The sequence below is a fragment of the Haliaeetus leucocephalus genome, unplaced genomic scaffold (genome assembly GCF_000737465.1).
Source record: "Haliaeetus leucocephalus isolate CR32 unplaced genomic scaffold, Haliaeetus_leucocephalus-4.0 Scaffold205, whole genome shotgun sequence".
Classification (NCBI taxonomy): domain Eukaryota; kingdom Metazoa; phylum Chordata; class Aves; order Accipitriformes; family Accipitridae; genus Haliaeetus; species Haliaeetus leucocephalus.
Genome location: NW_010972641.1, coordinates 861093 through 885715, shown reverse-complemented (window position 1 = coordinate 885715; position 24623 = coordinate 861093). Strand labels below are relative to the sequence as shown.

At 37.5% G+C, this 24623-nt stretch overlaps 1 protein-coding gene across 1 annotated transcript in view; it reads right to left on the bottom strand.

Annotated features, from left to right (window-relative positions):
- Positions 1-6975: 6975 nt before the first annotated feature.
- The window catches only part of NTNG1 (netrin G1), a 152156-nt gene continuing 134508 nt past the window's right edge, over positions 6976-24623 (bottom strand). Inside the window, exon 6 of the mRNA XM_010566089.1 lies at positions 6976-7202. Within this exon, the coding sequence (XP_010564391.1) occupies positions 6976-7202 (227 nt within the window). The remainder of the gene's footprint in view (positions 7203-24623) is intronic.

The following is a 24623-nucleotide window of genomic DNA, read 5'->3' as shown; positions in this document are numbered from 1 at the left end:
AGAAAAATTTCTAAAATAAATCCATTCATGCTATGGAGCTGAATCAGGAATTGGAGAACTTGAAGAATTATTCCTTTTTTTTTTTTTTTAGATTTGTACTGATCATTAAATTACAGGCAATATTGTTCTCCACATGTATCCTGCTGCACTACATTAATTAACTTTGGATCTGGCATAGTAGCTATGAATCACTTTTATGAACGATGTATGAACATTGTTCTTCTGTTGGGATCACGCAGGAATCTCTTTGACTTTCATGTATTGTCAACTGACTGTATGTAAAGTGGTTTGTGATATCACAAGTGGGTAGATAACCCCTTTTAGACTTGTTAAATAGAAAATATTTGCTAAGATATTTGCATAGTGTTATACAGCAAAATGGTTTGAAAGGATTTTATACTAATTTTTGTTAACTTTGTTTTGAAGAGATTAATGTAAAGATTTTTTTTTAAATTATTTTTTAAATTTTGTGGTTTGCTAATGTTACCTTCTGCAACATAGCTAAGAAGATTTTGTTTTGGGCAGTACTGGAAGAACTGGAAAACACTAAAATTTCTGTAGAATAAATGAGAGAACTAGGTTTGGATAGCATTAAAAATGGCAGGGATGAAAGAAAGAAAATGTTACTTGTGTTATGACTTGAGCTGTGATTTACCTCTGCATTAAGGAAGAACAAAAATATGTAAAACATGTAGACATGGCATGTAGGGATATGGTTTAATGGTGGACTTGGTATTGTTAGGTTAACAATTGGACTTGATCTTAAGGGTCTTTTCCAACCTAAATGATTCTATATTCTAGGTACAGAACAATGTTAACCTTTCCTCTCCATTATCTGATTAATATTATAATCTAAAAAGAGAGAACTACTGTGGCATTGCTGTAGGTGTCTGATTACAGATTGAGTAAAATAGTTAGTGCCATTTTAAGGTTATAAAATGATTTTTGGAGTGACCAGTGGTCCCAGAAATGGTATTTTGGAACACAAATGGCTAGAGAACTAAAGACAACTTGACAGAATTTAAAAAGCCTCACTGTGATCATTACAGAGACTCAGACTTTGTTGGCCAATAATCTGAATTCTCCAAGCTTGTTGAATTTATAGAGATACTTATAAACTTAACAGTTAAGCATGCCTGTTAGATCAGGAGTGATCATAGTACTTCAGATCTGGGCTGCAGTGATGGTGCTGAAATTCAGTTCTGCTCTATTAGAGGTGACTTCTGAACCTGCAATATTTCTTCTGTAGGAGAAATTTAAGCTTAAACTCCTTTCTGAGTTCTGTCTTCAGATCGCAGCTGTGAGCTCTTTAAGTTCTGTCACTTGGATTAGGTTAGTAATGAATAAAACCTGATTTTTAATTATATTTAGCGTTTTCCAAAATGACAGAATGTGAGGGTTTTTTTATATAACTTTATGTTTGAAGAATATTACACTTGAGATTTCTACCATAAACTTTGCATAACTCTTCTATATATTAAAGATTGCACTGATTATCATATATGTTGCTTTGCAAGTTACAGTATGATGTAGAAAGACTTTAATTTCCTCTTCCACTAAAACAGAGAAGAGTCCACTTCACTGTGCATTTGTTGTAATAACAGTAAGGGACAACCTCTGGGAGTTGTGAACACGAAGTACTTGTGAAAATCAGGCAGTTTCTATTTAGAATGCTAAGGCATCCAAGTTAGGGAGATTTTGTCTTCAGTGCTGGGAGGGTGTGTGTCCATATATATGTAGCTTTTTACACTTATATCTAGGACTTCTCAAGTTCCTTTCATCCCTATCAATGCCTCTAATATTTCTTCTCTTTGAAGGAGGTTGCTCTGTCTTAAGCCTATCTTGCAGTCTTGAACTGTAAAGACTGCCAGTATACAGGATTGAACTGATGTCATTATTCTTGGGAGGTCTTGTTCAGATGCATAAATGTCAGAATTAACTTATTAGTAATTTGTGTCTCGGATGTCACAAAGACCTGCACAGAGTACTTGAGTGAAAATTACATTATGTGAGAAACAGAAAATTCTCATCCAAAACCAGTCTCATTTTCTCAAAATAAGCAAGCAATAGCCCCCAAGCCCACTCCTGGCTCTCTTTTCCCAGAATACACTGTTAATAGTTCCATTTCTCAACAATGGTTCACTTCTAGTACAAAAACTGTATTTCCAGTGACAACAGTACTTGAACATGTGTGCAGCAGCCCCATTCAGCAGCGTCGTGTAAGTAGCAGGTGTCTTAGCAACTGTAACTAGAACGTGCACATCTGTAAACACGCAGGCAAAAGTTTTGCTGAGGGAGTGATGCCTGGGTATGTCCCAGGGTGAGATGTGGTTGCCCCTCCTGACAGATGACCGTCCTGTTGTGCTTTCTGTAACTAGGCTGTCACTTTGGTTCTGACTGCCGTGAAACTGATTCAGTGCATTTCCATGATGTGATCTTTATCCTGGTCCTCAAAAATGAATATTAGCTAGCAATGTATGCAGGAGTTCAACCCCGAAGACTTTACAGTCTGTTTAGGTCTGCAGATTGCATGTCATTAGTCTTCTCTGTGTTCTTTGAGGCTGTAAAATTTCTTGAGCAGTATTTCATCATGTATGTGTTTGGGTCTGTATAGATAACAATGGCCAGAAAAACAATGAAGTGGAACATATGCTTTGTACTGGAATTTTATCTATTGCATATTGTGGCAAAAATGGTGTCTTGGTGAACATACTGTACTGGTGAAGAACTTTCATTTCATTAAATGAAACGCACCATATGGTGCAAAATGCTGCTTGTTTGTTTTGTATCCACTTCTTACATCCTCTTTTTTCCGATACTGTATGATGGTGGGAAAGGTATTAAGTTGGTTAATATGAAAATTCTGCTTTATAATGCCAGATCTGCATTTTGGTGGATAAATGTTTGCATCCATAAATAATTAAACTTACGTTTTTTCTTAGGAATAAATTGATTGACTATGTCTTAATATTTACATCTGTAACTTTGCATTTGCAAGGACAAACATGAAGGCTGGGCTGGAGGTTGGCTGAAAATCTGGTCTTGCATATTCTATGAAAAATATTACTCAAATTTCTCACAGGTGAATAAACCCCATGCATGGATGAATCTAGTTAATTCAATGGTTTAATAAACCTAGAATCCCAGTAAGGCTCTAACAAATCCCCCTGGCATTTTGGAGTTATGAGAAAGATGTATAAAATTATATGCAAGCAGAAGAACTCTTTCTAAATTCGAGGAGTCTTTTGCACATTATTTTTTTGTTCTGTTCACTACATGAAATAACTTATCTGTGGCTCAGTCATAATAAAGTAGTAGATCAATTATTGTTTGAGGGCAATATTTGGGTCAGTTTGCATCTGACTAGATTTTTTTTCATTTGGATAGTTTGTTTTTGAAACAGTTATGCAGCACTAAGAGAGATGCCTCCCTCTTAACGTCCCTTTGAGAAAGATGGCTAGCTTGAAGTGGAAATTTCTGCAGCTCCCTTGTCAGGGAGCAGCACCTTGTTATAAGCTGCCCCATTTTCAGATGTTAAACACGTGGATCCTGGATCAGATCCAATTCTCTGGTTAGAAACACAGGAATTGCAAGCTGACTAGGAGTGACTGATGTAGCAAAATACCTGGAACTAATACAACTGCATAAATTTAATTATGAATGCTAGGTTTAAGGTCATTGTACTCTGAACTGTCATCTGGACAACTAAGCAATGCGAAGCCTGGTCAGTTCTTGGATGCTAAACCTTCCAGGAAAGAAATATTATACAGGAAATAATAATTCCGCAGTAGGTTCCTTTTGCTGTGTTTTGATACAGAACCAAAATCCTAGTTTAGTGATCGTGTTGCTCTAGGTTTTTTTTCGGTATCATGTCTGTGTTGCTATATTACAGGCATTCACAGGGACAGGATACCCACTCCAGGAAACCTAGAATATGTTGGAAGGGGTATATATTTTCAAGTGAAAAGTAAAGCATATACTGTGACTACATATCATCATGGAAACATCCTACCATATCTTTAGGAAAAGGAATCTGTTATTCTTCACAGCTTCTGAACTGGGGAACTGCCTTCCTTTTCCACTGAATTAAATAAAAAAGCAGGTAAAGCAATGCTGAGCGATGTAAATCTCCTCTTTCAAAGATGCACACATAATTTTAAAAATGTACTTGGAATACAGTAGCAAAACTTATATTCAAAATTTTCAGTTAGTGAAGTTCTGTGGAGTTCAGAGGAAAAAATAATGAAGCTGAAGAAAAGGATGATTGATAAGAAAACTTTCCACTGAATGTACTCCTGTATAAAATTGTAATTTTATTAATAGGTGAGGGAGTATAAAATGCACGAAATCGTAGCTAAATACGTGGAAAGCCATATACTCTGCCCTGGTTCAGAAGATCATAAGTATATGAAATTGGAATGTAGCTGAATTGATTGCGATCTGATATTCATTATACTTCAGCACTGCTGGCAGAATCCCTTCTAACCAAACGTGCATAACATGCTTTCTTAGCACTTTCACAAAGCCTTGAGTTTATAATGACAATTAAAGTGCATCTTTTCCAATAATTACACAGTCTGAATTTGGTCTGTTCTAATAAGCTTTAAGAAAACTTAAATTCCACATTTCAATATCAGAAATCCACTTAATTATAGGTAATCTCTGGCTCTGCATGTCATCTGTATTAGCATTTATATTCCTCATTGATTCTGCAATATAATTGTTTATTGTTGTGAACATCTTTCTAATATATACCTGCAGTCTCATGTAGGCGATGGCTGGCAACCAGCCAAGCTCTTAATTTATCTTTGACTTATCTTATTTAGCCCACCAAAAGAGAGTGGCAGTGTAAATAGCAAACATTCTACATGAGTGGCCAAGGTGACAGCCTGAACAAGCACCAGCTTGTTGTCTTCATCATCATCATCATCTTCACAGGATTCTTTTAGAAAGGAAGACCTGATTTGCCTACCCATTTCTGGAGGCTGGGTACTGGCCTCAAAAACTTGCTTCCGCAATGGAAAGAGCTTATCCAAGAAGGCAGTGCCCTAAATTCTGCTCTGTTCACCATTTGGAAGAGGCAGCCAGGTAGAATTTATTTCTCTCGGGAATTTTTCTTTTGCTGATTAATTGTTTTCCATACTAGGCTATTAAGTTGGTAAAATATTTATAGCCATTATGATGAAAATTGCCAGGAAATGAATTCACACAGTCTCGCTACCTTTTGATTTTTTTTTCTATTTATTTTTTTTTTTCCCAGGACTTTGAAACACTGCTGTGGTTTTGGCTTGCTTCTCTATTCTTGCTATCCTTTTCTGTCACACTCAGTAATTGGCCTAATAAAAGGCAGAAACAAGAATTTATTACTCCTTGGGCAATACTTGAAACAAACTTTATTTGCTGGAGCAGCACTTTTTATCTACTCGCTGCTGTATATTTTGACATTCCTTCTAAATATTAAATCTGACTTTATTAAAAGTTAAATCTTGGCTTTTTTTGTGATTGCTGCTGTTTTTGCAGTTTCTTAGGCAGACTGGTACATATATAAACATATAATTTTAATGAAGCTTTTGGGGAAACAATATAAGCTGTGGCTATATCTACTTCATTACTGCCAGAATCCACAAAAATGGTATGAATTAAAGACTAGCTTCTGTAATACCTTGTAAATTAGCCTTGGAATAATTTCTGTGATGAATTGAGAGAACAAAGATGAGAACTATTCAACTTTTCATACCTTTTCCAAGCTTGGGATTTGATGACATCTTCCTCAAACAAATGATGCCCTTTACGTTTAAAATTGTTTGCAAAAATAATGGTAGTACTAAAAATAAAACCAGGTTAGATTGTTATGATGCAATTTCCACTGTTGAATTTGTATTTCTTCCACATACTAGGTGGTAAAATGATCTTTTTTGTTTTGTTTTGTTTTGTAAAAAGGCCTTAAGAAATAGCAATAACATCATCCTGGAACTGTTTATGCAGGAATTTTTATTCTTTGAAATCTTCCAGTGTTAAAGCAACAAGAAAACATTTAGAATGTCCTTTGGTGGAATCTTATTACACTTGTTATATATGTAAACTGATATTCTTTGATGCCAGCACGTTGCCCATACAGAGAAATCTCTGCACAATTAAATGAAAGGAAAAAGAAAAGGACTAAATAAAAAGTAATATTTTTCTCTTATCTGATTAGAATTAAATACATTAACAAATTGTCTGGTAACACAAATAGGCAATAATACAAAAAATCTACATTGTACATTATTTCAAGAAAAATAACTTCATTTGAATACAAAAGGATAAATACACTTTTTGTCCTATAGCCACTCTTGTACAGTAGGTGAACACAGCATCTTACTGATGCAGTGCTGCTAAGGTATACAAGGATATGACTGGCTTGAGTTTTATTGAGGGGGCTGTTACACATGTGCATCACTAACATCAGACAAAGAAATCTTTCAACCAACAAGGGTTACAGAGCAACGTTCACTAAAGCACAGGTTGGAAAGGATTCGGGACTGAAGCAGGCCAATATGGCAGCTTTTACAGATTTCCTTATACCCACAATGCACTGACAGCAAAGAATGCCTTTATTTGGTCGGTCCACACACCGGGTGGAGGTACGGTAGCGCACCATATAGGAATAGCAAGTGTTTTTTAAATTCTTTTCCCATTCTGGGGGCTGTCAAAGCCATTTCAGTCCTGTGTAAGCTTTGCAGCTAGCATTGACTTGACAGAATAGGCAGCTGCCAACTTGCCTCGAGTCAGAGGTGAACAGTCTTGACTCAGAGCCCTGTCCGTAACTGATTAATATGGCTTAGTTCAGTTAGGCCTCCTTAGTTTGTATGTGGTTATTTTTGCTCTCTCTTTTCCTCCTTAAATTTCAGTAGCAAACGCTTGGGTTTTGTTTTGTTTTCATGTGGCACGTTCCTTTGAAGCAGCCCGAATGTGATGCCATCAACCATCCAGAGTCTAGCATATGCAAAGTCCAGTTGCTCCTAGCAGAGCAGTCAGCAGTAAGAGAGGCCTGTGTGATACTGGCCCCTGGCCGGAGTTTTGGCTGCAGCCTCCCGGGTCCCTTTCGCACTTCAACTTCTCGCATAAAATGCCAGTGTAAGCCGGAGGGCACTGGCATCGCACGTTGTTGATGCATGTTCCTCCGTTCTGGCAATGCAGTAGTTCATTGTCACATACGTTTGCTGCAAGATAGCGGGAGGGGGGAAGAAAAGCAGAATAAATATAAGTTCATCTACAGGAGAAACTCTGCACTGAAACCAGAATTGAAACACTACCTCCCCCCTCTTCCTGAGCCATGTAAACAGGGGATGTGGGTTTTTTTAAACACTTCAAGTTTGAATTTTTTTATTTTATTTGATATTTTCTCATCCTTTTTTCCTTTGTTTTTAGGCTGTAGTCTTGGAGAACCATATCATTCACTTCAGACCACTGACTATGATAATATTAATTAATGAATTAATATGAATAATGAAATAATATGGATATTAATACCTGCCTTGTGCCAGTGTCTGCATTTTTATAGTTACTACTGAACTGGAACTGTGGGTGGGTGTGGTATTATTTGAAAGGGGCAATGTATCCAGAGCTTTTGGAAAGCATGAACAGTGGTTAAAAATGCAACACGGCTTTGCTGAAGTAAAAAGATCTGTATGAGAAGGCAGGGTTTTATAATCAAGAACTGCATGTATTAATGACCTGAAAAAATTACGCAAAAAAGATAAGGCAAGCACAGGCAGGAAATCCAGCATGCTATTTGATGGAGATCATATGGTATATACATATGGAAATAAAAGATAATGTTGTTATCTCCATTACAGATCAAATATTTCTTCTTAATTAGATTTGCTACTTTGGTACAAGGGTAACTGGGATCTTAAAACTATCTTAGTTAGATACTATAGCCTGATATAATATCTTCAGAAGTCAGATTTGACAGAAGAATTAAGAGAAAAAAATACAGGCAAAAGTTTTAGAGCTGCATAATATTATCGTATCTGAAAAATTGACAGCTTCACTTTGTATTACTTAATACCAATGAAATATTTCACTGGGTAAATATGTGGAGATATGAGGAACATACTACTTAAATGTGTCAATCTGTGTTTTATTCCAGGTCATATCACTAGCAGAATACGTGCTAGATTACAGCTCTGTCTTCCATAGGAGAGGCAATTTTAGTAAAGATCTTACACCTACTATTTAGGCAGAATGTAACAGTAAAAATTTTCACTTGGAGAATTAGGGAAAAGATTATTTGATTTAGAAGCAGTCTCAACATTGTATGCTGTTTATGCATACCTTCGCCTGGAAATACCCTAAATAATTCAAAATAGGGAAAATATTGTTAATTTTACTTTAAACATTGCTATTTATTGCTACAAAAAAGTACAGTTTTATAAATGTTAATTTACTTACTTTTAAAAGCAACCCAAGTATTATGAGAACTAAAATTGAAACAGTCCATGTTCTTACGTGATGCAATCCTACATTCATATTATTGATGACAGCCATATGCCTGAATTTTAATGTTCTATATATACATTACAAAAAATAGTGTTTATATTTTGTACAAAGAACAGTAAATCACCACCAAATGAATGTGATGAGATTAACAACCCAGAAAATTATAATGATAACAGGCTGAAAAAAACCAAACTGTATTTTAAAAGTCAGCATTTGAGTTACATCTCTTACAACTGAGGCTATACATCTTTAAAACTGACTTTATTATTCATATTGTATATATTTAGCCATATCAGTAGGCAAAATCAAAATACTTTATCTGATGGTACAGCTACCGAATCTGCTTGTTCTAGACTACTCATTGCCGAGATGCTTCCTACAGTTCAGGCAATGAAAATGGTGAAATATCTGCCCCATCAATACTGACCATTGTTTGCCTTGAATAACTGAATGGAATTCAATAGTTAATTAAATACCACTTCTTAAACAGGAGATGAGATACTTCACTTTGTGTTTGGCTCAGAATATGTTATCCAAATTTTCCCAGGTATTCAGTAAAACAAATTTATCTTCCACTAGCTTTCCTATTTTTAAACTTACTTTGACAACTATAGCCTTTTATTTTCAGAGACCACCAGCCCAGACTCTGCTCTGTAGTTACAGTCTGCTGGAGATGTGTGGCTGAAGTGGCGTTTTGCTACATGCTGGCTGTTCTGCCTGACACACCGATGCAGGCTGCTATCAAATGCCTCTAATCATTGCTGTCTACAAAATTCTGGATACAATGTTCTAGATGCCGATTTGTAAGTCAGACCATTTATTTCTCATGAGAAAGTTTTTTTAAATGCACTCTAAAGAAGGGATGGATCAAAAGCTTCTCCTTCATTTTTCTTGCATGCTTTTAAAAGTTTGTCCACAGAATTGCATTAAAGTAAAAACAGGTAGATTTTCATGTTCTCAGCAAATTACTATGTAGCTGAAAATTCTTGAATTTTTAATCCGGTATTGTTACAGCTTTCTTTTTCTTAGTTTCTTAGTATCTCTTGCTCTTGCACACACACATGTACTCACTATATGTATCACATAGATAGCAATTGTGGTGATTGGGAAGTTAAATGAAACAATTCTGAAAATGTTACGAAATCCCATTATTTCCTTTTGCCAATTTTGTTTTAATTTTATTCTGACCAACTCTAATACCATTTCCACCTTCCTGAAAGCATGGTCAGGATTACTTTTAAAACTTTAATATTAACTGATTATGTTTATTTAGTTTAGGAATTGGATTAGCTACAGCTAATGAGTGTAGCACATCAGCAGCATAAAGAAAAGTACTTTCACTGGAATTTAAAACAAAATTTTTGCCTTAAACAAAAGCAGTTGACATGCTGCCAGGACCAAAGCAAGGCAAGTATATTAATTGTTGTTTCAAACGTTAACACAGTATTTTTTCTAGGATAGGCGATATAACACATTTTATTTCTGAAGAGGCTCTAGGCATTACTCAGAGAAGGCAGTGACCTGGGAGCTGCTGAGCAGGGCAGGAAGGGGCAGAAGCTTGCAGCCCCCTTGCTTTGTGCTGATGCCCAAGGAGAGCTGCTGCAGCTGGTGCTGGTGGGAGCAGGTAGGGCTGGCTGAACCCCAGCACGTGCTTGGCCCTTGGCCTTTTCCTTTCCCCAAGCAGCAGGAGCAGCGAGCCTGGTAATACGGGGCTTTCCTGCCTGTTGTACCCCTCCTACCTTCTCCTACCTGCTGTGCCCTTGCCCCTTCTTCCACTCCAAGCAGTGAAATGTTGCCTCCACTGCTGAGAGCTGTTGAACCAGCTCTGCCTTATCTTCATCATTAAAAGTAACAATAATGAAAAATTAGCTTGAATTTATCTGAAAGGCATCAGGTATCAAGTTCTGATCAAAGAATGAAACACGGAGAAGTGATGCAAGTAAAAGAACTAATTCTGAAGTAATCACACATGACTAAGACTTGTGTGGCTGAACTAGCTGTGGGTTGCCTGGCAGATCTTCATTAATTAGAAGACAGGACATCAAATTGATCATTTAAGAAAGAAAACAGAGATATCTGATTTGCTCTGGAGAGTTTTGCAGGCCTTTCAGGGACATATTTCTGAGCACAGTCTCCAGATCTGCGCTACTGTGGGAAGTGAAATATTTAAAGTAAACCAGAGCAAAATTTTTAATGTTATTTTTGTAATTCATCAATTTGCAGTCTAAGCTACGGTCTGATTATGGGATCCTTAAAACACTACACAAAGGAGACAGAAAAAAGCCACATGTAAAAATGGATAGATATTTGAAGCTTTTCTGTCCTTGGGGCAGCCCCCCCCTTTCCCTTCCAAACCAACAAACCCCTGCAATTAGCAAGAGATATTACTATTTTTGAATTAAAATGTAAACATCTTTTCCAAAGTAATCATTAATAAAATATTGAAGCCTCTTTTTTAGGATAAGACCTCTATGAATGATGATGAAAGATGCTTTGCCACAAGTCACAGAATAGTCTCGATTTGTAATTCCAGTGTTATTACATTTGGAAATGGAATAAAAAAAGAGGAAAACAAGGGGAAAACATCCAGTCTTTCAACCAGCTCAAGCAGTTCAAGGGATAAGTGATGTGCTAGTGTTTCACAGAATTTATATTGAGTATTTAATGGAATGTATTGAGAGTAGCATAGTTATTTGACATATGTCTATTTTCCTCTTAAATGTTCAAATCTGAATAATACACAAAAATTTCTGAGTTTGTCCAAAACTCAACTTTAAAACCATTGCAGCTTCTTGAAAGAAAAGGGATAGACAACTGTGGCTGATTTTAGTTCTGAAGCAGCAATATAGACACAGTAACACAAACGCAAGCCTTGTTCTCTTTGATCTGGAGGGCCACCTCAGGCACAGCATTGTGCTGTTGACTTCTTTCTGGTTACTGTGGGCAACTTCAGAGCACATGCACAGGGCTTTTGGTCTGCCTACTGCTCAGACAGAAAAACAATATGCTATTGGACTTAAGCACAGTTTCTTTTAGCCTCCTGTCTTTCCTGAAGGCCATCCAAGAGGGGAGAAAATACATTTTGTACCTTTCTTTGTGCTACCTTAATTTTTGTACAGCTTGCCTACAGTAACATTTTATTCAGGTGGGTCAGCCACATGAATATGAGAAAGGACAGGCTATTGACTTAAAAGAAAGAAATGAATGTATTCAAAAGGATACCTTTTTTGATCAGGGGTAGGTGGTCTTACTTTCTGCATCAAAATCTAGATTCATTATGAAATTTTCATTGTTTGTGGGAACAGCATAAAGACCATTAATGATAAAGTCACAGAAAGAAAACTTTTTATTAGAGGGCCTTGCTTCCTTTCTTGAATTCTGAAGTCTTTCATTTCAAGCAGTGCTTTGTATGATCTCTCCCATCACTATTTTTCTTCAGTGTGCTCTTTTTATGTTATCATTTGTTACAGCCTTCTCTTTCCCTCTCTTTTTAAAACCATCTCTTCACTTTTGTCCTTTTTTTGTCTCCCAGATCATGAGTATTATAGTCCCTGGACAGGTTGGTGGGCTGACAGCTCTGAATATATTACACAACATTTTGGTCTATTCTAAAGCAGCGATGCAAGCTTTGACCCTACTTCTGCTGCAGTGAATTTTCCATACTGTTTGTCAGTAGTTTGTGTGAATGGCACTATTGAAATCACGAGAATTTTTTGACCTTGGATTCCACCCATTGTTCATAACTTTGAAAGCATGCAGGTCTAGTGGCTGAAGAAATTATTCTTGGCTATTTTCCTTCTCTAATGCATCTGTTTCCTTGGTACGTCTTATCTAGTAAAGAATGTTACCTGAATTCATTTATGAGGAAGTTTTCAGCACACATGCTAACAGAATATTCTGTCTCGGCATAACAAGTGAGTAAAAAACCAAGCATAGTGAAACCCTTGTTTTCAGTAATGATGTTCACAGGTAGCTTCAATATATGCAGTGGATGTCTATATATAGAGAGCTGTGAACAGCACATTGAAATGACATGAAAAAATTAGGAGGTTTCAATAAGTTCAGTAAATTGAGGCCAAGCACAAGCGATTTCTTATCAAATACAGAATTAGTTCCTATGAATACTATAAAGATTCTGTAATTAACATGCATTCTCTAAAAATATGATCATTTAATCAATAAAAAGTAAAAACAATCACAGAAGGTAAAAGAAATTGCAACAAATGAGGAGGCTTGTGTGTGTATGCCTAATAAGAATATGTACATCTACACATAAATATAGCAAACATGCACAAGAAAACCTCTGCAGTCGTGAAGGTGTTAGTAATATTTTTCCCACAATTTGTCAAATAGATATTATTGGAGTTGGGGAATGCAAAACACTCAGTCTCATTCAACTGCAAAGGTTTAAAATTGTTTCCAGTTGTATCAGAACATAAGGGACCACAATAAAAATATTTTCAAATTGCCAAAGATAGCAACAACAGATTATTTCCATTATTTGGAAACAATCCTAAAAATACAATATATACTTGTTAGGTGTTAAAGATCTCTATGTGGAGCCCCACTGACTCATGAGATTTCACCCATATAAAGTAAGTATTAGGAATGAGGATATAAGGGCATGGGGAAAACTTCCAAGTAGTCAGGCTTCTTCTGAAAGGTTACAAGTATTGCTATTAAAATTAGTGTTGCACAGCACATGACAAAACCTCAAATTTTCATAACTTAAGTATGTTACTCATTTGAATAACCAGTCACTAATAACTGACTTGAAGGTTTTGTCACTTAAGATTTCTCCCCCTGCCTGTCTGCCAATTAGATCTACTGTTAGGTTATTATTAGAATTTAATTTATTGTTACCAGTTACAGTTGCTGCCAAATGGTTTTTCTGTATTTTGCTACCACAAATACACATCAGTGTTGGTCAGATTTCTTCAGTGGTTTTGAACCACAGACATGCCTGATACAAAAAAGAGCTATTGCTCTTTTGAATGAGAGATTCATAATGATTTGGTTTTTTGAAGTGACACTAATTCAACATTTGCTGTAGTAGGATCAGTAAAACTATCTTAGGATACTGTCAAATCAAGACAAGATAGATGCTTTGATAGCATGAGAAGAAAACTGGTTTGTGCTTAACCACCAAGGCACATTCTGAAGTTAAGACAAATCAGTGTAGACAAGTACAAGCCTAAAGCATATCTTACTGTGTCAAAACTCCAGTCATAAGTGACAAACATTAACACAAATATCTCTGGTGCAAAGTTGAAACAATGTTGTGATTAATTATATTGCCAACAATACAAGGAAATAAACATTGACCAAGTGAGAGTGGTTTCTAAAGGCAGACATCTCCATCTTGACTTCTCTTAGAAATGCCTGTTAGAGGCACAATTGAAATGATGATTTTTTAATCAAACCAGTTTTATTAAGTTATCAGACAGTAAATGAATAGGTGGGTAATGGAGGTACTGTGTTTGCTGAAAACTTCTGGTAGAATTTTTAGATTGTTTGCCTACATGTAATTTCTGTTCTATCTGCTCAATTCTCACTTCAAAGCTAAGCCAGTTCTGATCAAGTTGCAGAAATCTTCAGAGTTTCTACAAGAAGATGCAGCTGCTATTCAGAGTTCTCCCCAGTGCACAGCTGCAGAATGGATGGTGATTCCTCTCTCCTGTAAATAGGTACCAATTTATCCTAGCATCCACATGGGTAAGCATAGTTGCTTAGGTTTCACTACTGAAAGTGCAAAATCCTCTACAGAACAGATTTTATTTTAACCATGGTATAAGGATAGCAGAGGTAGAAAGTTACTCTATTTCACAGGTTGTGTCTGTGCTTTCTCATTTTCCATCTCTATTCTTAATCTAAAATCCCTGGATTTAATTAATAAAAGATAATGAGAAGAAATACATCAGATCTGTCAAGAGGACAAGGGGGAGAACTGAATTTTGGAATTGATGATAGAGAAGCCATAGTAGCTTTGGCACAAACAACACAAGATTGCTTGTTAAAATGGCTGAAACCAAATCCAGATTTAGTTATCTAAGAACTGCGGTTGAGATAATACCTTCCAATCTTCCTTGGTTTCAGAAAATGATTGATTAACCTTTCAGTTTTCTGATTTTGATGCTTCCAATTTTATACTTCTCCAAAAGAGGATGATTCCCAAAGTGGAGGAAAAAAAATTCCCCATTCTTTCAATTGCTTTGCTTATGGAGGAGCACCACTGAATTGGTATGACCCTTATCATATTTTAGGGTAATCTCAGGAAAGCAATAAACTACATCATAGCTTTAGTTGCTCAAAAGGGACTACATACCCCCATTATTCATATTCCACTCGAAAAGCTGTAAGCTGCAGTGCCGTTACTTCTATCTTCCTGTGGATAAATGAACATTCTTACGTGATCTGTCTTCTCTTTCCTTAACTATAATGAGAAGCAATTGAAAGTACGGGGGGGGGGGCGGGGGGAGGGGAAGGGGTTCTGTTGTTTGGTTTGTTTGTTTGTTTTTTTTTTTTTCTTCCTAGTGCCAACAGCAAGGTCAGGGTTTGGATGTAACCACAATCAATAAAAACTGGCTAAGCACTAAAACTCCTCAGACACAGAAGATGACAGGGTCATCAAAAGGCCGCATGACCAGTTGGAGGGTGAGATTCGGTTCCCTAAATACAAGCAGCTACCGCCATTAGAGGTGCCAGAGGGCATTTCAGACATTTACGCGGAGCAGGCAGGTATGTGGTAAGACCTGTGAGAGATTTAGGCTTGCGGGAGTGGTGGCAGGAGACCTGCCAGGGGGATGCCTGCCTGCCTCGGGCAGCGGTTGGAGGCCTGGGTGCCCGAGGCAGGCTCCGCCGGGTGCCCGAGGCCGGCTCCGCCGGGTGCCCGCAGGCTCTGCATCCGGCCATGCGTGGCTTCCCGGCCTGTGCTCGAGGTCTGCTCTGACCCAGGGGCGGCCGTGCAACCCCGGACGGCTCTGGGGGACACCCCCAAGCTGCGAGCAAGACCGCGAAAAGCCTCCTGCGAGGCGTCCGCTCGAGCACCCTCTGCCCCCAGCCTGGGAGCGCATCTGAGCTCCGGCCCTCGCCCTGGCCCTCGCCGAGGGGCCTGCTGGGCTCGGCCCACCCTGGCCTCGCACGTTGGACTTCGCGGCGCGACCCCAGGCCCGCCGCCGCGGGAGAGGCTCGTCTGGCAGGCCGCAGGCCGCGACCGGCCCTGGTGCTGCCACCAGCGCCGCTCTGCTTGCCTGGCGTGGGTGCTGCGGGGGGGACCCTCTGGGGAGCTCCCTGCCCTGCCGCCCCCCCGTTCCCCTTCCCCTCCACCGGCCACCTCCTGCTCCTGGCTTGCTGTCTCCCTGTGGAATCACCAACTGCCCTTGCTCCTCGGCAGTGGCGCTGGGCACCTGCGGTCAGGCAGTTCAGTCCTATCCAAAAAGCTAGCAGGATGGCCTCGCCTGAACAGCAGCATTTTCAGGTTCATGCATGAGAACAGTATTTTCTTAAAAAGCTCCCAAGAGCTATTCAACAGACCTGCGACAGGAATCGCTTTTACAAAGCACAGAAAGGCAGGAGAAAGCCTGGAGAGCAAACCAAAGCAGGAGTGTGCAAAGGTCAGCAATTCAAATACGTGATTATGAATTATGCAACGGGCTGAATGTTCCTGCCTCCTTAGCTGCTAGGGTGTTTGACTTGCAATGTTTTGGACACCATGGAACGCAAATAACTTCTCTCTGTTTACAAAGACAGACGTTTCTCTTCCTGCCATTCTTCCCAATGAACGCTGCATTAGAAGACTTTCAAAACCCATGAAATAGTCCCCCACACTTATTACTTTATTTGGCAGCACAAGCAGAGAAGATAATCACAACTGAAAATATTTCCGAATGATTTAGGGGATTAGAATTATTCTAGTAATTATTTTCCAAAAATTTTTTAGGGAATGGGGGAAGAGAGCGAGTGAGAGAATGCGTCGGTGGCTTCTATTAACAATGACATTAATTCCACAATAGTACTAATCTGAGGACAAATATTGGATGTATTGGTATTCCTCAAAACATCTGCACGGCCCTGGATCCTTAAGGTCTTTGCAGACAAAACTTAAAATTATTTTAGAGAGCAGCTGAGTGAGAACTTTAAGATTAAATCATAATCTTATGTTACTTAATGACAGTATTTAAAAAAAATTATTCTCTCCTAATTTATTGCTCCGCAAATATATGATACATTTGTGAATGTGTCTGTACTCTCTGGCAATTTGAGCAAAACCGTTCATGATGTGTTTGGTAAAGAAGAGGAGACTAATGAGCTATTTAAAGTTTTTATTGCCCAAAGCAGCATAGTTTTTGTAGCTTAATAACATATGTCCTGGTTTTGGTGTTAAGAAAGAGCTAAATTTTTAATAATCGGTTTAGTATTACTCAGATGGAGTAAGGTCAGTTCTGCAAATTTTATTTTACAATACTTGCTGTGTATAGCAAACATTGTGTAGAAAAAATCTTTGAAATCAAAGTAATAATTTTGCATTGTAATGGCTAGTTTTTTAAAGCAGACTTAGTTGTATTTATTTTTTTACACAGATGTTATATTCATGTCAAGTTAAATTTTGAACACTGCTATTCTAAAGTTATTTGTGATCTAAATTTGAATGTTGCAAACTTTCTTCTTGCTACTTTGGCTTAAAGCCAATTGCATGGGACATTTTGAAAAATTAGTGACAAGATCTACTGGAAATATATGTTATGATCAACTTCTAAACTATGTTAAATAGCATTTGTAATGGAAACATAGGTAATCTTTAATTACACGATCATAAATATCAAAGATATTAAAATGGGATGGGTATGTAACTAAAAAAAGGGAGTCACACTTACGTGTGACTTACAATCAGCTATGTTACAGTGACCACAAGTAAAGGTAAAGCCAAGTTTCTATGTCATTATATATTCCTCTTGTGTGCATCTTTCTAAACAGAGACACTTAAGACACTAGGACAATAATCTGCTATAGGAGACAAAAGCACCAATGTGCAAAGTATATGGCGTAGAATCTCTCAGAAGATGAACATTCAGAGTTTATGTGAACATTAGTTACAATGCAAAGGTAAAGGTAAAACATCTATATAGTTCCTACAAAGCATATGAAATGTGAGGGAATTTTTTTTTTTTTTTTGTTAAAGCAACAATTCTGGGAATCAGGAGATCTTCTTTCTGAAACTACGTTGATTTATTGTTTGAACGTGGATGAAATGTTTCAGAGTGCTTTTGCTGAGCTAGCTCTAGAATGGGGATAAAAACACTGTCCTGTAGGTGTCTCAAAGCCCTTCAGAGTAAGAGTTGTTATTGCCAGTGAACAATGAAGAAGTTGATGCCAAGGAAAGTCAAATGATTTGCCTATGCTAACAGAAGGAGGGAATGAATGCAGGTCCTGTGAATTCCAGTTCTATTTACTAGATTGCACTGTTAATTAGATAAATGCAACAGCAGAGCTGATTACTGTTTCCAAGGGAGTTTGGAGACTCTTAGCTATAAAAAGGCTTATAAAGTTTAAAAAAGGAATATGCAATCTTGTCAACTTAAGTGTCATATGCAATTGCATAAGATGTTTAAATACTCTGACAATTAGAAATACTGATGTCATGTATGTACCTCCTTCTAATCTCACCAGTCAGAATTTTAGCAGCTTCATATTTGTATATTGGGAATACAGTAGATTTGCAAATTTTTTTTAATCCCCTCTGCTTTATCTCGGCCTTTAAAAATATTATCTGTTATTGTCTATTTTTAATTATTATAGTAAAATTAAAAAATGACACTCAACAGGCAGATTCTTATAATTCCTTTCTGAGATATACTGGATGATAATATGCTTGCCTGTAAGTGGGGTTTTAATTGGTGCAATGCTTTACTTTCCTACTCTTTTCATCAGAATATCAATAAGATGACTCAAACAGCTGGCATGTAGCACTCAGCAAAAATGAGAACTAATAAATTAATGTATCAAATGATTAAAGCTATTAGCTGCATCACGATAGTTTTCATCAACAATATTTATTGCTACACACAGACTTGCTCTAGGTATCATTGTGCATTTATCTTCATAACAGAGCAGCCATTAGATGGGAAAACACAGATAATAGATGCTTGCTCTCCAACACAATCCTCTTCAGGCACGCTAGTTTTTCTGCAATGTGCTACACAGGTGTAACTGATATGATGGACTTAGACAGTGTTTTAGCTGAAAACACTTTTTAAACTGACTTATAATATCACATAATTCAGCAAAAATGTCCAAAAGATGCTCACACCAAAACACAAAATAACTGTCTTTGTTTATCTAATTATATTGTCTCCTAACAAAATTTCAAGGCCTCTGATTATTTATTTGTCTTTTCAAAAGCGATGTTTTGGTCAGTATGCAGTTAGAATTCATAATTCATTATCACACATTGACCAATACAGATGAAGACTGCATACAGGCAACCTACATATTTTTCACAGTATTATTGTACAGGCTACTACTACTAAGTTACTGCAATAGTAACAGGATTGCACTAATCTCATTTTATCAACTCTACAGTTTTGCTAGAATGTAGAAAACATCTGAATAACAATAGACCTGGCTTAGACTTAGAAAGAGAGCACTCAACATGTGTTTGTTTGGGCTAATGTCTGAAAAGTTCTTTCTACGCGCATATGAGCTAAAGATAATGCCTCTAAACATGGATGTTGATATTGCTTACTATGACAAAATGTTAGGATAATTCAGGATATTAAAAAGTCCGGAGTAAAAGACTCTAATGAGTAAGAAATGTTCCCTTTGTGCTTTATATGGTTCTTGCATTACTTTTGACATGCTGATTAACATACTTATATTTGTTTACCAATCGTGACGCACAAATGTGTTAAAATTTAATTATTAGTGACAACTGAAATAATCTGAGATCCTCAAGGAATAGATAACTGCAAAATATGATTTCACTTCAAAGTACTTGCTTTATTTTATTTAAAATTATTTTCTCCAATATTTAGATTGTCAAGTCATGCCAGAGTTGAAAAAACCAAAGATATCTTCATTAATCTAGACAAAATAAATTAGTCTATGACCAGTGTGTTATATATTAATGAAGATATATTGTATCAATACCCTTAAACTTCATGATGAAACAAAATAATTGTGTTACTCAAAAAGTCTTCCACTCACACTTAAGACTGAAAAGCCAAGACCTTGGTCATTTTCTCATGTTCCTGAGAAGCTGTGCATATAACAGAGTTACAAACTCATATACTTACCTTTTGGTTTAGAGAAGTAAGGGTCACACAAAAAATGCTCAATTTTTATGAAAATGTACTTCTAGAAAATGTATATCCTTTTAAAACATAATGCCTGCGTACATTTCTTTGTAGAACTCTCAGAGAAACTGGAAACAGATTTCTGCTAACTAGAATTTGGATGATGAAGCCGTATTTCCTGACAAGTTTATCTCTTTGGGTCCAGTCCTGTTCTCTGCCCCCAGCCATCCCCCTTGCATACCGCTACCTGACATAACCTGAACCCCCACAACTCCTGTCACATGCTTGTCCTTCTCTTTCAGCAGCCCTGACAGCAATTACAATGGAAATTTGGCTTCTTCAACCACAACTCCTCCAGAACTGTGTGTATTCCTTCACATTGCCTCCTATGGTGGGAGCTGGTGTTTGCTGTACGCCAGTGTAGAGTGCCGACTGATGGGTGCACATGATATTGGAGGATGAGAAAAGGCTGTAATTCCAGGTAGGATGACTTTTTGTAGAACAGCCCTATGCCTGGACCCTTGTGAGGGGTCAAACACTGAGGCTAAACACAAAGCCTCCTCCTGCTCCATGAAGCCACATGGCCAGCACAGCTAGCCAGCACGCAAGGCCAACCTCTGCAGAGACATGTCACCTTGGGCAGCAGACTCCGGTGTGGTTCCTGCTCAGGTTTGAAACACAGGCCCAGCGAAGTGAGAGCATGAGAGGAGTGTGAAATGCAAAGATTTTATGCTGCCTGTATGAGACAGCATTTCTTAAGTGGTAACATGGCAGATCTGAGTGGGATGATGGTTTTTTGAAGACTGCAAGAAAGCTACAGAATGAGTAGCTGCTAAGCTAAAAGAGAAAAATCAGTGCTAAAGGGAAGTGGTTGGAACTGGAACAGTGGGGTTTGAGCCAAAGCCAGGATGGGTGGGAGGAGGTGAGGGAGGTGCTCAACACATCTTAGCTGGCTCGGTGTTTTGTATTTGCAAACCAGTCAAGGTCTTCTAATGGTGCAGAGCAGCGTGGGCTGCAGCATCGTTGCTAAGTTCTCATGTTGCCACTGAATAAAAGAGAAGATAAAACTGGAGTACACTTCTCTAGGCATCTTCTCAGCTGTGTTTTAAATCAGTAATGGTTTTGCATGAACTAGCAAAGCTCTCAGGCTGTTGCAGAAAAATTATAGCAGTATATGGCTTTATTTTGATAGGTGGTGTAAATCTTGACCCAAATTTTCAAACCTTTGCAGAAGTTATGCTGTGTGCGTGCAGCCTTTCACGTTTCTCCCCAGTTGTGTACCAAATGGCATGTGTGCATATGTAATTTGAGGCATTCCAAAACATCTGGCTCAATTTTTAAGACATTTGTGCTGTAATACACTGTTGTAATCTGTCTGTAAAGATATGTGGAATAGGATGCTTTTTCTGAGAACTGAAGCCTCCTTGCAGAGCGCTGCACTTTGCTGCATAATGTCAACATAATGGGGCTGATTTAAGGATGCTATGTTTGCGCTTAAGATGAATTTCCTTGCACTAATGGCCCCAGTTTAAATCTCATTGTGAGATTCTCCTGTTCTTGAAATCAGTAGCAAGTAAGCCAAGTTTTTGAACCTTGTGAGAGTAACTTGTTCTCCTTGGACACTAGTCAGTGCTTATTGCTTCGCTACCAAAACGCAGCTTCAGCTCTTTAAAGAAAGAGCTACATGTGGTGAAACTCTTTACTCTCCTTGGAGATTAAATTCTAAACTCTTCAAAGTAGGAGTCCTATTTCAAGGATCTTCTGGCTTAAAATCGAAGTTCATTTCTGATTTAAAGTATGTGTTACATTCAGAGCTCAGGGATGCAGCATCTCATTAACAGAACACCCTGCTGAATTGTCTCCTATGGACAGCTATTTCTACACTGAGGATACTGGAGGCATTTGTTCCTCCCACACCTGTCAGCGGAAATGGGGACTGGTTAGCGTGTGTGGGTAACAAAGCTGGTAGCTCTTTTGATTGTAGCCCTTGTGTATCCCTGACCTATGGCTGCTTGGTGCTATTTCTTAAGGCTAACCTAAATAACTATTGAAGGGAGAATTCCTCCTCCAAAGAGATTATGGATGAGCTCCTTATAACCTAGCAGTTATGAAGTGCAAGAATAGATTCTTGGGTCCATTGGAAAAGCCTTCAAATTTAAGCAGGAAATAGAGTAAGAACAGGGGCTAGCACATAGGTGTCATAGAAAGATAAAGGTGTCTTTGTCTGGCTGTTCAGAGATGCTCAATATACAGCTCGACCACTGGCTCTGTAAGCTGGAGTAATATTTTGATTTATGCATAGACAGATTTTGTTATGCTTTATTCTTTGTACATCTGGAAAATACACACGGTTTCATAAATGTCTGAAAAGTGTGAAAGATTTGGAAAGTTACTCCACTCAGTCTCTACAAAGGGAATCAAGTGGGTAAATTGATCTGCAAACGGAAGTACAAATCAAAATATTGTCTTTAGATTCAGCCAGTGGCATCGGTGCAATTGTTATTACATGGTTTTCCACTTCCATCTGAACAAAAAGACAGATTGTCATTGGAAAGAAAAAAATAACATATGAAGAAGTACTTGTCCAAGCTGTAGTTATAAAAATACAAAATGGTTTTGGGCATAAGGCTTTAATCATTGTGGACCCCAGCTGTATATTGAAATCAGTGATGTTAATGAACACAGTCTCTTTAATATAATTATTTCAAGTTGATTTCAGTTATAAGTAATCTTCTGTAGACATTAATTACCAACAACTGAATTATGATCAGACTCTCCTTCCCCTTCTTTGCAGAAATCTTTAAATTTCCAGCACTGTCACATCCTCCTCTTCTCACCTGATGATTATAGGTAAAAGTTTTATTAACAATTTAATTATTCTCTTTAGAAGCCAAGATAATTATAACGGGCTTGACTTGGCTTCCATTAAAAGTCTCTTTTAATGATTTTACCATTGACTGCAGTCCAATGTGACAGAAGAACAGTTAGTAATCAACAAAATCATATCTCAAAATTGTGCAGGGATGAAAGAAATGGAAAGAACAATGCCGTTAATATTTTACAGAACATCATGGTACTTTTGTACAGGTTATCAGTCCCCTCGAAATATATATTGGCTGAATCCTGTAAAGCTGTATTCACTTTCAAGGTTGTTATTCATGTGAATAGCTTGACTAGAATTTGTACCGTAAAGGGTAATAGTCAAAGATCTGACAAAAAGCTGGACTGACATTTATAAGATCAAGCTTTTGTTCCTGATTTTATCATACCCATGTTCCTTGTCAAAATATTAACTTGCATGCTTAACTTTAAGATGACTTTGAAGTTACTAGAAGGGTTAGTACATGTCTTGGGGGTATGGATCTAGGGGAAGAGGAGATGATCATGTAGGCACTTATTAGAAAGATGGAGAAGCTTCTCACTGCAAGGAGAAGCTAAAGGGACAGAATGTTTGCAGATGATTTGGTGAGCTCGTCATATTAGAGATGCAGAGTAAAGTGAGTACCAAAAAAAAGACCACTATTTAAAAGGATTTTTATAAAACTTGCATTGTTAGCAGAAGAGTAAAAGAAAACTTCATAAAGAAATACATTTACAAACAGTAAAGAAAAATGTTGAAGTGATGACAAAATGAAGGAAAAAAGAGAAGAGTATAGACTCTCAGAATTTAGCTGTAAGAACATGTTAAAGTACCAAGGAAGGCCACAAATGATTGAGCTATGTACTCAAGTCATAAAAATTAGTAATTAATTTTTTTTCTAAACACATCATAAGCAGAAACTTTCTAGGAAGTGTCTAGGGCAAACAAATGGTGTGTAAGGTAGGGAAGGGAAAAATCTACGAAGTATTAACTATGGAAGAGCGTTAGAAGGTTACCAGGCTACTGCCTATGTTGATGGGGCCATGCTCTGGAGGTGTGTCTCAAAGTTTATACAAACCATTCTTTAATGGTTTCCATCTTAAAATGGAAGACAGTCTATTGCAGCAGATCACTGGAAGCAAATAATATTGATCCAAGAGTTCTGAAAAAATGCAGAAACAAATTTCTGACTGTTACCTGTGATTTTACTAATTTGATCGCCAAGACAGGCTTGATTAACTATAAGAAGGGACTATGGCAGATGTGTTTTATAAAGAGCTCCAAGGAGATTGAGAGGAACTAAAGACTAGCAAGTAAAACTTCTGCAGCAAGCAAGTTGATGGAAATTGTAATGAAGAATAGAATTAGCAGATAGATTGATGAGCACAATGAGCATGGAAGAGTGAACATTTGTTGAGGGAAATAATTGTGTACAAACCTAGTAGATGATTTTTTTTTAAGGAATCAGTAAGCATAGGGACACAAATGATCAAGTCGATTATGTATCTGAATATCCAAAAAGTATTTCATAAGATCCCTCAGCAGTTCCCTCCCGCCCCACCCCAAGAAACCAATAAGAGAGTTTTTTGGTGTGTGTTTTTTTTGTTTTGTTTTGTTTTTTTTTGTTTGTTTTGTTTTTTTTTTTCATGGAATAATCATGATTGAATCATAGGAAACGGGGTAAGAATAAATGTCAGAGACTACTACTCAGTCCTGTAAGAACTGTGTCAAGATTTACACAGGCAGAGTTGTGCTAGAAAAGTGAGTGAAGAGTAATGTAATAAAGTTTGCTCGTATTGCAAAAGTATTGTGGCTGTGAAGATCTTCAGAAGAATTTCTAAGGTGCTGGGTGACAGCACAATAAAATGGTAGATGAAATTCAGTGTTCAAGAGGAATGCACCCCTATAGATACTTGGCTTTTACCACTTAGAAAAGGGACCTTAAGAGTAGTTCAGAGTATTTTACTGAAAATGTTGACTTAATGCTC